The sequence below is a fragment of the Coregonus clupeaformis genome, chromosome 9, assembly GCF_020615455.1.
Source record: "Coregonus clupeaformis isolate EN_2021a chromosome 9, ASM2061545v1, whole genome shotgun sequence".
In the NCBI taxonomy this organism is placed as follows: domain Eukaryota; kingdom Metazoa; phylum Chordata; class Actinopteri; order Salmoniformes; family Salmonidae; genus Coregonus; species Coregonus clupeaformis.
The window spans coordinates 28,628,914-28,642,852 of NC_059200.1; the positions used below are offsets into that span (position 1 = coordinate 28,628,914).

Sequence of the window (13,939 nt, forward strand, 5' to 3'; positions counted from 1 at the left end):
GACTAGACAATCATTTCCCTCATGAGGAAAGATCTTCATTGTCACTTTCACTGCGAGGCCATTGTAAATGCCCATTCCTGCCCACTCACAACATTTGTAAGCATTATTGGGTGTTCTCAGGCTATAATGCTTACATCGTTGCCCTCGGTCTCAAAGACATCAAACAGCAGGGTGATGCGGTAATGTGCAGGGGCCACCAGCTGCCAGACACAGTTCTTGTTGGGGGGGTATTCTTTGGGCCAGCCGGGAGTGGTGATGGAGCCATTCAACTTGGTAATGAAGCCTCCACACGCAGCTGCTGGGGGGATACAGAGCTGACATTAGGGAAGGACACGTGGCCACGAGGCAACACACCTCATACCACATCATAACAGTTATAGTTTAGGGAAGGTGGAGAGGTAGGTAAAACTGGTTCACAGTTCAATAAAGTATGAAGCAGGTGAATGTGATTTTTGCTCTGTTGCAAGGTCACAACACTACTCTGAGGTCATAATACTATTCCCTAGGTTTCAATCTGCAACATTAAGTGAAGCTAATAATAAAGTCAGGTTCTACCTATGTAGTCCTGTTATGAAATATGTACAAGGGTTTAAATCAAAGCTCTACAAAATGAAATAAGCATCCACTAGGTATAGCAATTTCGAATAACCATATTTCGAGTGGCAGAAGGAAATAAAACACACTTTAGCACTTGCAAGTGACAGGTTTATACCACACAAAGTGCAATCATGTAATCTTGATGCAAAAGGAAGTAAGAAACACCAATTAATGTAACCTCCCATACGGAAAGGAAATATATGGCCATATATGTCCTTATATATCAAAGAACGAGACAGATATTTAAGCAATAAGGCCCGAGGGTGTGTGGTATATGGCCAATATACCACGGCTAAGGGCTGTTCTTAAGCACGACGCAAAGCGGAGTGCCTGGATACAGCCCTTAGCCGTGGTAAATTGACCATATACAGTGAGGGAAAAAAGTATTTGATCCCCTGCTGATTTTGTACGTTTGTCCACTGACAAAGACATGATCAGTCTATAATTTTAATGGTAGGTTTATTTGAACATTGAGAGACAGAATAACAACAACAAAATCCAGAAAAGCACATGTCAAAAATGTTAAAAATTGATTTGCATTTTAATGAGGGAAATAAGTATTTGACCTCTCTGCAAAACATGACTTAGTACTTGGTGGCAAAACCCTTGTTGGCAATCACAGAGGTCAGATGTTTCTTGTAGTTGGCCACCAGGTTTGCACACATCTCAGGAGGGATTTTGTCCCACTCCTCTTTGCAGATCTTCTCCAAGTCATTAAGGTTTCGAGGCTGACGTTTGGCAACTCGAACCTTCAGCTCCCTCCACAGATTTTCTATGGGATTAAGGTCTGGAGACTGGCTAGGCCACTCCAGGACCTTAATGTGCTTCTTCTTGAGCCACTCCTTTGTTGCCTTGGCCGTGTGTTTTGGGTCATTGTCATGCTGGAATACCCATCCACGACCCATTTTCAATGCCCTGGCTGAGGGAAGGAGGTTCTCACCCAAGATTTGACTGTACATGGCCCCGTCCATCGTCCCTTTGATGCGGTGAAGTTGTCCTGTCCCCTTAGCAGAAAAACACCCCCAAAGCATAATGTTTCCACCTCCATGTTTGACGGTGGGGATGGTGTTCTTGGGGTCATAGGCAGCATTCCTCCTCCTCCAAACACGGCGAGTTGAGTTGATGCCAAAGAGCTCCTCTGAATCATTCAGATGTTCATTGGCAAACTTCAGATGGCCCTGTATATGTGCTTTCTTGAGCAGGGGGACCTTGCGGGCGCTGCAGGATTTCAGTCCTTCACGGCGTAGTGTGTTACCAATTGTTTTCTTGGTGACTATGGTCCCAGCTGCCTTGAGATCATTGACAAGATCCTCCCGTGTAGTTCTGGGATGATTCCTCACCGTTCTCATGATCATTGCAACTGAGATCTTGCATGGAGCCCCAGGCCGAGGGAGATTGACAGTTCTTTTGTGTTTCTTCCATTTGCGAATAATTGCACCAACTGTTGTCACCTTCTCACCAAGCTGCGTGAGTGGTATATGGTCTGATATACCACGGCTGTTAGCCAATCAGCATTCAGGACTCGAACCACCCAGTTTATAATTAAAAATATATGATAATATATTTAAAACTCATATATAAATGTGACATACATTTGAAAATATATGATCATATATTTTAATAACATATCTAAATCTCACTCCCACATAGAAACAATTATAATAATTACATGTATTTTCATCATGCAAAATTTACCCAGAATTTTTTTTTTTATTCAATGTATTTATTGCTTTGAAATGTATTCCAGAAATTATTTTCTTTTTTACATATTTAAAAAACAATACATTTGGGAAACTATGCAGACCACTTGACTTTTTCCACATTTTGTTACATTACAGCCTTATTCTAAAATGGATAAAAAAATTATAATTCTCCTCAATCTACACACAATACCCCATAATGACAAAGCAAAAACAGATTTTTAGAAATGTTTTATGAATAAAAACGTAAATATCACATTTACGTAAGTATTCAGACCCTTTACTCAGTACTTTGTTGAAGCACCTTTGGTAGCGATTACAGCCTCGACTCTTCTTGGGAATGACGCTACATGCTTGGCACACCTGTATATGGGGAGTTTCTCCCATTCTTCTAAGCAGATTCTCTCAAACTCTGTCAGGTTGGATGGGGAGCGTCGCTGCACAGCTAATTTCAGGTCTCTCCGGAGATGTTTGATCGGGTTCAAGTCCGGGCTCTGGCTGGGCCACTCAAGGACATTCAGAGACTTGTCCCAAAGCCACTCCTGTGTTGTCTTGGTTGTGTGTTTAGGGTCGTTGTCCTGTTGCAAGGTGAAACTTCGCCCCAGTCTGAGGCCCTGAGCGCTCTGGAGCAGGTTTTCATCAAGGATCTCTCTGTACTTTGCTCCGTTCATCTTTCCCTTGATCATGACTAGTCTCCCAGTCCCTGCCGCTGAAAAACATCCCCACAGCATGATACTGCCACCACCATGCTTCACCATAGGGATGGTGCCAGGTTTCCTCCAGACGTGACACTTGGCATTCAGGCCAAATAGTTCAATCTTGGTTTCATCAGACCAGATAATCTTGTTTCTCATGGTCTGAGTTCTTTAGGTGCCTTTTGGCAAACTCCAAGCGGGCTGTCATGTACGTTTTACTGAGGAGTGGCTTCCGTCTGGCCACTCTACCATAAAGGCCTGATTGTTGGAGTGCTGCAGAGATGGTTGTCCTTCTGGAAGGTTCTCCCATCTCCACAGAGGAACTCTGGAGCTCTGTCAGAGTCACCATCTGGTTCTTGGTCACCTCCCTGACCAAGGCCCTTTTCACAATTCCTGACATTTAATCCTAGTAAAAATTCCCTATCTTAGGTCACCACTTTATTTTAAGAATGTGAAATGTCAGAATAATAGTAGAGAGAATTATTTATTTCAGCTTTTATTTCTTTCATCACATTCCCATTGGGTCAGTAGTTTACATACACTCAATTAGTATTTGGTAGCATTGCCTTTAAATTGTTTAACTTGGGTCAAACGTTTCGGGTAGCCTTCCACTAGCTTCCCACAATAAGTTGGGTGAATTTTGGCCCATTCCTCCTGACAGAGCTGGTGTAACTGAGTTAGGTTTGTAGGCCTCCTTGCTCGCACACGCTTTTTCAGTTCTGCCCACACATTTTCTATAGAATTGAGGTCAGGGCGTTGTGAAGGCCACTCCAATACCTTGACTTTGTTGTCCTTAAGCCATTTTGCCACAACTTTGGAAGTATGCTTGGGGTCATTGTCCATTTGGAAGACCCATTTGCGACCAAGCTTTAACTTCCTGACTGATGTCTTGAGATGTTGCTTCAATATATCCACATAATATTCCTTCCTCATGATGCCATCTATTTTGTGAAGTGCACCAGTCCCTCCTGCAACAAAGCACCCCCACAGCATGATGCTGCCACCCCCGTGCTTCACGGTTGGGATGGTGTCCTTCGGCTTGCAAGCACCCCCCTTTTTCCTCCAAACATAACGATGGTCATTATGGCCAAACAGTTCTATTTTTGTTTCATCAGACCAGAGGACATTTCTCCAAAAAGTACGATCTTTGTCCCCATGTGCAGTTGCAAACCGTAGTCTGGCTTTTCTATGGCGGTTTTGGGGCAGTGGATTCTTCCTTGCTGAGCGGCCTTTCAGGTTATGTCGATATAGGTCTCGTTTTACTGTGGATATATATACACTTTTGTACCTGTTTCCTCCAGCATCTTCACAAGGTCATTTGCTGTTGTTCTGGGATTGATTTGCACTTTTCGCACCAAAGTACTTTCTCTCTAGCAGACAGAACGCGTCTCCTTCCTGAGCGGTATGACAGCTGCGTGGTCCCATGGTGTTTATACTTGCGTACTATTGTTTGTACAGATGAACGTGGTACCTTCAGGCGTTTGGAAATTGCTCCCAAGGATGAACCAGACTTGTGGAGGTCTACAAAACATTTGCTGAGGTCTTGGGTGATTTCTTTTGATTTTCCTATGATGTCAAGCAAAGAGGCGCTGAGTCTGAAGGTAGGCCTTAAAATACATCCACAGGTACTCCTCCAATTGACTAAATGATGTCAATTAGCCTATCAGAAGCTTCTAAAGCCATGACATCACAAGCTGTTTAAAGGCACAGTCAACTTAATGTATGTAAACGTCTGACCCACTGGAATTGTTATACAGTGAATTATAAGTTAAATAATCTGTCTGTAAACAATTGTTGGAAAAATTACTTGTGTCATGCACAAAGTAGATGTCCTAACCGACTTGCCAAAACTATAGTTTGTTAACAAGACATTTGTGGAGTGGTTGAAAAACGAGTTCAACTGTACCTAAATGTGTGGATACATATATGGGCAAATATGTTTCCACCATATACAGTGGGGAGAACAAGTATTTGATACACTGCCGATTTTGCAGGTTTTCCTACTTACAAAGCATGTAGAGGTCTGTAATTTTTATCATAGGTACACTTCAACTGTGAGAGACGGAATCTAAAACAAAAATCCAGAAAATCACATTGTATGATTTTTAAGCAATTCATTTGTATTTTATTGCATGACATAAGTATTTGATCACCTACCAACCAGTAAGAATTCCATCTCTCACAGACCTGTTAGTTTTTCTTTAAGAAGCCCTCCTGTTCTCCACTCATTACCTGTATTAACTGCACCTGTTTGAACTCGTTACCTGTATAAAAGACACCTGTCCACACACTCAATCAAACAGACTCCAACCTCTCCACAATGGCCAAGACCAGAGAGCTGTGTAAGGACATCAGGGATAAAATTGTAGACCTGCACAAGGCTGGGATGGGCTACAGGACAATAGGCAAGCAGCTTGGTGAGAAGGCAACAACTGTTGGTGCAATTATTAGAAAATGGAAGAAGTTCAAGATGACGGTCAATCACCCTCGGTCTGGGGCTCCATGCAAGATCTCACCTCGTGGGGCATCAATGATCATGAGGAAGGTGAGGGATCAGCCCAGAACTACACGGCAGGTCCTGGTCAATGACCTGAAGAGAGCTGCGACCACAGTCTCAAAGAAAACCATTAGTAACACACTACGCCATCATGGATTAAAATCCTGCAGCGCACGCAAGGTCCCCCTGCTCAAGCCAGCGCATGTCCAGGCCCGTCTGAAGTTTGCCAATGACCATCTGGATGATCCAGAGGAGGAATGGGAGAAGGTCATGTGGTCTGATGAGACAAAAATAGAGCTTTTTGGTCTAAACTCCACTCGCCGTGTTTGGAGGAAGAAGAAGAATGAGTACAACCCCAAGAACACCATCCCAACCATGAAGCATGGAGGTGGAAACATCATTCTTTGGGGATGCTTTTCTGCAAAGGGGACAGGACGACTGCACCGTATTGAGGGGAGGATGGATGGGGCCATGTATCGCGAGATCTTGGCCAACAACCTCCTTCCCTCAGTAAGAGCATTGAAGATGGGTCGTGGCTGGGTCTTCCAGCATGACAACGACCCGAAACACACAGCCAGGGCAACTAAGGAGTGGCTCCGTAAGAAGCATCTCAAGGTCCTGGAGTGGCCTAGCCAGTCTCCAGACCTGAACCCAATAGAAAATCTTTGGAGGGAGCTGAAAGTCCGTATTGCCCAGCGACAGCCCCAAAACCTGAAGGATCTGGAGAAGGTCTGTATGGAGGAGTGGGCCAAAATCCCTGCTGCAGTGTGTGCAAACCTGGTCAAGACCTACAGGAAACGTATGATCTCTGTAATTGCAAACAAAGGTTTCTGTACCAAATATTAAGTTCTGCTTTTCTGATGTATCAAATACTTATGTCATGCAATAAAATGCAAATTATTTACTTAAAAATCATACAATGTGATTTTCTGGATTTTTGTTTTAGATTCCGTCTCTCATATTTGAAGTGTACCTATGATAAAAATTATAGACCTCTACATGCTTTGTAAGTAGGAAAACCTGCAAAATCGGCAGTGTATCAAATACTTGTTCTCCCCACTGTATGTCCATATAAAACATAAGTAATATACATATACCTGTATTGCCATATATAACTTTTCCATATGGGCTCAGATGCCCATTAAAGCTTGATGGAGAGCTTTTCATAATATACAGGTCTTGTTTCTCTGAAATGTGTGAAAATACTCTTTGCATGTATCCTAGCTTTTTCTAAATCCATTTAGCGCCTCCTTGTTCTTAATAGACCAGCGATGAAGTGGTCTGACTGTAATAAAAACACACTTTCCTCCGATAAAGGATGATTAAACCATTGTTGAGGTGGCAGAAGACACTGAGTATATAAATCAGTGTGTGTCTGGAGGCTCCTTAGCTGTCTGTAATGTGAATGTAGCCTACAGAGGATGAAGACATACAGTACTAAGCACTAGTCTGCATACAATGGGCACCATTTCTCCATCCTCCAACCATGACTGAAGTTCCACAGTAAGCATCTGGCACATTGATGTCCAAGTGATAAAGAATATCAACATTTAGTTAGAAGACAGTGACTGATGAGTGCTTTTCAGCTACACTGGTGTCAATATTGGGATATTTTTCTCCTTCTGAGAAGCTCATTATTCAATTATGACAATAGCACAGATGGTTATTTTGTGATGTGAGACTGTGGATTGAGTTGTCTATAACCTTGAGACTGTCCAATGAGTGGGATGGTGAAGTACTACATGGATGGTGTTTTTAGGAGATGGATAAGTAATCACCCCATGCACTCACCCTCACAGCTGCGTCTGTCTGAGGCGAGCTCAAAGCCAGGGTCACAGGCGCATCGGTAGCTTCCCAGGGTATTCACACAGCGCTGCTCACAGCGCCCATTATCAGGCTTAGAACACTCGTCCATCTCTACCACCCACAGACGCCGGTGTGATATGCAATTAAGAAGGAGAAAGGAACCGTAAGAAACCATCAGTTCTACTGCACATTGTATAACTACTTCCACTTCCTTCCCTTTGTATGTTCATCATAGTCAACCTCTTGCAAGCACAGACGTCGTCGTAATATGCCATGATGAAAGAAGAATGAGAACATTTAGCAAAGCATTCTAGGAAACCATCAATTCTACATCCTTCCCTTTGTATTTTCAGTCCACAGAAATAAAGAGTTCATCATATACTCCATCTATTTCACCCAGAGGTCATGACATCCCATGAAGGAAGAAAGAGAAAATGTTGCAAAACATTTCTAAGAAACCATCAGTTCCACTTCCCTCCCATTGAAGTAGTGTACCCTATTAGTCCACAGAAAAAACAAGTACATCATAATGCAAATGGCCAAAGTAAAGCTATTAAAATGTTTAATTACACACAGGTGCACTGGATATGCACTGGATATGCACTGGATATGCACCTGGATATGCACCTGGATATGCACCTGTGTGTAAATAAACATTTTAATAACTTTACTAGCCTTCCATGTAAAGCCCACAAATACTAAGTATATCAAATTAACTTATATGAGGAGGAAGACACAACTCTAGTTTATCAATTCAAAATGCCCTCTTTTACTGTCCATCATCAGATAAGATGTGCAAAAATATACAGCTGAATAAAATATGACAATTTAAACTGACAAACGAGAGTTGTGCCTAATTTCCCTCATTTATACTCAAGGTCGCTGTCTCACCCAAAAACTGTATAAAAATAAAAAGTCTCATACCTTGGAACATTTTCAAAATAATAATGATGTAACCCAAAATGTACCAGCAATTGTCAAGTGATGTCAATGTGAAGGCCTGGGATACAGTTTAATTATCAGAAGATGGTTGCACAGATGTGAATGTGAACTCCTATATTATTAAGCATAATTCTTCCCTGGTACCACATTTTATAAAGGATTTTTGTGCCAAATATTACCCAATCCTGTGTCATCATTAGCACTAGTCACAGATGGACACTATTCTTGACCTCTGACCTTTGAAGAAGGTGGCAGCAAATCCAGCCTTGTTCACTGATCCATCAGACACAAATTTCATCCAAAGCTGCTTGGAGCTGCTCTTGATGTCGTCTGGTTTTTCGTGGCCACAAAAGCGGCCCAGCAGTGGACTGCTCTCGGAGTTCCCGTCTCTCACTTCCAGGTAGTCATAGGCACAGCTGTCATGCCTCTCAATCTAAGGTAGAGATAAGGCAAGGAACATTGGGGAGGACGTTGACACAGGATGCCCAACTGTCCTACAAACTCACAGCTCATCTACAGTGAGGGAAAAAGGTATTTGATCCCCTGCTGATTTTGTACGTTTGCCCACTGACAAAGAAATGATCAGTCTATAATTTTAACGGTAGGTTTATTTGAACAGTGAGAGACAGAATAAATAAAAAAATCCAAAAAAACGCATGACAACATTTTTATACATTGATTTGCATTTTAATGAGGGAAAAAGGTATTTGACCCCCTCTCAATCAGAAAGATTTCTGGCTCCCAGGTGTCTTTTATACAGGTAACGAGCTGAGATTAGGAGCACACTCTTAAAGGGAGTGCTCCTAATCTCAGTTTGTTACCTGTATAAAAGACACCTGTCCACAGAAGCAATCAATCAATCAGATTCCAAACTCTCCACCATGGCCAAGACCAAAGAGCTCTCCAAGGATGTCAGGGACAAGATTGTAGACCTACACAAGGCTGGAATGGGCTACAAGACCATCGCCAAGCAGCTTGGTGGGAAGGTGACAACAGTTGGTGCGACTATTCGCAAATGGAAGAAACACAAAAGAACTGTCAATCTCCCTCGGCCTGGGGCTCCATGCAAGATCTCACCTCGTGGAGTTGCAATGATCATGAGAACGGTGAGGAATCAGTCAGAACTACACGGGAGGATCTTGTCAATGATTTCAAGGCAACTGGGACCATAGTCACCAAGAAAACTATTGGTAACATACTATGCCGTGAAGGACTGAAATCCTGCAGCGCACGCAAGGTCCCCCTGCTCAAGAAAGCACATATACATGCCCGTCTGAAGTTTGCCAATGAAAATCTGAATGATTCAGAGGAGAACTGGGTGAAAGTGTTGTGGTCAGATGAGACCAAAATGGAGCTCTTTGGCATCAACTCAACTCGTCGTGTTTGGAGGAGGAGGAATGCTGACTATGACCCCAAGAACACCATCCCCACCATCAAACATAGAGGTGGAAACATTATGCTTTGGGGGTGTTTTTCTGCTAAGGGGACAGGACAACTTCAACGCATCAAAGGGACGATGGACGGGCCATGTACCGTCAAATCTTGGGTGAGAACCTCCTTCCCTTAGCCAGGGCATTGAAAATGGGTCGTGGATGGGTATTCCAGCATGACAATGACCCAAAACACACGGCCAAGGCAACAAAGGAGTGGCTCAAGAAGTAGCACATTAAGGTCCTGGAGTGGCCTAGCCAGTCTCCAGGACCTTAATCCCATAGAAAATCTGTGGAGGGAGCTGAAGGTTTGTGTTGCCAAACGTCAGCCTCGAAACCTTAATGTCTTGGAAAAGATCTGCAAAGAGGAGTGGGACAAAATCCCTCCTGAGATGTGTGCAAACCTGGTGGCCAACTTCAAGAAACGTCTGACCTCTGTGATTGCCAACAAGGGTTTTGCCACCAAGTACTAAGACATGTTTTGCAGAGGGGTCAAATACTTATTTGCCTCTTTAAAATGCAAATCAATTTATAACATTTTTGACATGCGTTTTTCTGGATATTTTTGTTGTTATTCTGTCTCTCACTGTTCAAATAAACCTACCATTAAAATTATAGACTGATCAATTCCTTGTCAGTGGGCAAACGTACTAAATCAGCAGGGGATCAAATACTTTTTTCCGTCACTGTATGTCGGTTTTAAATATTATTATTTCAAACCGACATAGCAGTATCCTCCTATAAGTGATAAAGAAGAAGTCTCCATCACGTCCATCATCTCCAAGTATCTGGACTTTATGATTGGCAGCAAGATGATGTGCTGCTGTCATCCCAGATTGAATGCATATTATTCCTTCTGCTCAGCAGTATCTGGGTGTCTCATACAAGTACAGGATTGAGTGAAAATTACATTCCACTTCCCTTTCCACCTCACAGCCTTTACCTCAAATGACTGGAAGGAGAGGCCCACATGGAAATCCTGCGCTACTGTGATCTTCCACACGCACACTTTGTTGGGTCGGTAGTCGTCAGGGTAGTTGGGTGACTGGATCTGGCCATTGTCCCTGTTCACCTCTCCCCCACAGATGGCTGGTGAGAGAGGGAAGGAGAGGGAGGGGGGTACACCTTCCATGAATTCTTCCAACAACAATATCAACTTCCCCCTTTTCCCCTTCTTTTGAGATCAAGAGAATATAGTGGTAAGCATGAGTTTTCTGTGTATAGAGTTTACGTAATTAGAATTTTGCAGAAAACTAAGGCTTTTTTCAAACACTAAAAAATGAAAAAAATATTATATATATATATATATATATATATATATATATGCAGATATATATAAACCAAATATAAACAATATGGTCTATGGTGAAATGGCTGATGTTACCTTCATACACGGCTGAGAAGCCCTTGCCCACCCAGTTGCTGCTGCTCCTGAACTCTATCCATAGCCGACTGTCCGTGGAAACGATTGGGCCAGGTAGACTGTCCCCACAGTAACGGCCTGATGCAAAAGATAAAACAAAAACACAACAACAACTCCAGGGTAATGACTAATAACACTGAGGCAGGCAGCTCTTAGGCCGGGATTCATTCTGATCTGCATTAGATCCACCTTATTGTGCGATTTACATTTAAAGGTCATTTCCGAGTGTGCCGACAAAAACAAAGTTTACTGTGAATGCGGTCTCCGTGAACGAGGGAACATTGCCTTTAAAAGGTGCCTAGCAGAAAAGGGGCGATTGAATCCGAGGCATAGTTTATCACTATTACACAGACAGCTGGCGATGTCTGATCTTTATGCATCAGTCTATTATTCTGAACATATTGTACATTCTAACCATTCTGTTCTGCTCTAGGATTTCAAAATCTCAGGTGAACATTGACTTAATTGGATGTTTTCTGAAAGAGTTATTGGCAGATGTAGATAGCAGGCCTCTCTGGAGAGTTCTCTATGGATGGCTTTTACTCTAAATCTTCTTCCATGTAAAGACCTTTCAGAGGGGCTTTTCTCCCGAACCCGTCTCGGACCTCCACATGGTCATACCAGCACAAGTGACTCCTGTAGAGGTCCATGGCGGTAACGTTCAGAATTATCTGTGAGAGAGAGACAGACAGAGAGACAGAGAGACAGACATGCAGGCAGACAGAAATGAAGATGGGGAGAGATAAAAGAAAGAAAGGAGTTTTTTACAATTCTAAACAAAAAGACTGTAGCCAATAGCCTGACTGCCCATCCACATCGCTCAGGTCAAACGCCCACAAGCATTTCTTCTCGAGCGATCGATAGAGCAGTGGAATTAAATTCAGGATGAGTTGTCAGGCAATGTAGCCAATGCACCTCACTTGAATCCAACCAGAACTATCCTCCCCTTCGTTATAGGATATGGTATATTTGCTGTCAAGTGAACTGATTAGATGTTGCAAAGTTTACCAGTAAACTACCAGAATTGTGGAATCTTTCAAGGATTTTATGTAATCTATCACAATAGCTCTAGTGGCTCTTTTGGGTACTTCAGATTAGGCGTCTGTAATCATCTCTGGCCTTCTGTGTGGCTTTATCAATTTTAATATATCAAATAATTAAATAAAATGATTTTAAAAAAGTAAAATATAATGAGCTGTAAAACATTGTCCTAAATATAAACCAGCAACTTAGTGAATATCACTGGTGTTTTATATGAGGGTTTCTGCATGGAATATCATTTTTATTTTAATTTACAAACTTGATTTATTTTGCTATGTCAATATGTATTTGTTGTCAATGTTTTAGTGTCAAACTGGTGGCAGTTGTGAAAAAAGTCAATAGTTGGAAGAGTTGCAGAGTTAATTGAAAATAATGCCATTGTTGATTAAATACTTTTTCCATTAATTAGGCTATTTTCTCTTCAACCATATGGTATATCTACTAGAAACTCATGGACAATATGTGACTAGTTTCAGGAAACTAGGCATATGTCGCACGTCACTACTTCACAAGAGCGGCATTTGAACGTAAACATACATTTTTTTTATCAAAATGCGTTTTTTGGCAGAAATGCCTTCTGGAACATGTGACCTTTCATGTGCCTTAATAACAAACATGTATTCCATCCATAAATACGAATACAATTGTTACATTACGAGCCTAGTTGGTTTAGCCACGGAAAAAGACAGGAACCTTCCCGCTAGCCATGATTGGCTGACATAATGCATGGGCTGGATATGTTTGAATTGGTTTGCCATTTATTTAACTAGGCAAGTCAGTTAAGAACAAATTCTTATTTACAATGACGGCCTACACCGGCCAAACCCAGACGACGCTGGGCCAATTGTGCGCCGCCCTATGGGACTCCCAATCAGGGCCGGTTGTGATACAGCCTGGAATCGAACCAGGGGGTCTGTAGTGACGCCTCAAGCACTGAGATGCAGTGCCTTAGACCGCTGTGCCACACAGGAGCCCATGTAGCATGCTTCTGTCTATAACGTGAGCTGTTCAGTATGTGTTGACAGTCCTTTCTACCGCGCCGTTTTTGAAAGATATAACGTTAGCCATCGAGAACTACAAAAGTTTTGCTACTTCTCTCAACAACATTGAAGCCCTGAATTTAACAGGTGCTATCGACAGATCAGTTAGAAAAAGTGATGGGCTAATTTCTGCACACGCCACGGAGTTAAATGGTTCCAGTCTGCCATGAAGCGTTCATCCATGTATACGGGTAAGAGTCTAGCCACCTTTTCAGATATAAGTTTCTAATTTAGTCAGAAAGTCGTTTTTATTGCAAGTTAAATCGTACTGTTAGTTAGCTAGCAAACATTAGCTTGCTGGCTCGATAGCTAACGTTACGTGTACGATCTGTGTAGTAATATTATTCGAATCAGAAAATCATTTGCATTGCTAGTTTGTTGGCTTTAGCTACCTGCAGATTCATACTACAGCTATCACAATGTTTGTATTGGTAGTAGTATGAGTTGGGATTATGCCGGTTCATTGTTTAGCTAGTTTGTCTAAACAAAAGACTCCATTTCGGCCAGATTATTACATGACCCATCAAATTAGCCAGGTGTGTCTGGGGGTGATTATGGCCATCTATTGTATTTCATGAACATGTGTACATGTCTAGACAATAGTGACCCATCCACTTAGCTAGATGTGGCTGGGGGGTGGTTATAGCATTTCCTTCACATGACCCATCAATTTAGACAAGTGTTTCGGGTAAGCGTCATCTAATAACGATAAAATATTTATAAACTATTTTTATCTGGACACTTTCTGTTTTTGATATTGCTGCTATG

General features: G+C 42.2%; 1 protein-coding gene across 2 annotated transcripts in view; it reads right to left on the reverse strand.

Moving 5' to 3' along the window:
• Positions 1-13,939, reverse strand: part of LOC121573785 (bone morphogenetic protein 1) — a 36,927-nt gene that overhangs the window by 3,689 nt on the left and 19,299 nt on the right. Inside the window, exons 9-14 of one of the 2 annotated variants that reach the window (XM_041886063.2) lie at positions 11,659-11,761; positions 11,052-11,168; positions 10,611-10,756; positions 8,475-8,670; positions 7,281-7,406; positions 135-295 (exon numbers count right to left, since the gene is read on the reverse strand). In XM_041886063.2, the coding sequence (XP_041741997.1) occupies positions 135-295; positions 7,281-7,406; positions 8,475-8,670; positions 10,611-10,756; positions 11,052-11,168; positions 11,659-11,761 (849 nt within the window). Of the gene's footprint in view, positions 1-134; positions 299-7,280; positions 7,407-8,474; positions 8,671-10,610; positions 10,757-11,051; positions 11,169-11,658; positions 11,762-13,939 lie in introns of both variants that reach the window. The other variant, XM_041886062.2, reaches the window with a different exon arrangement.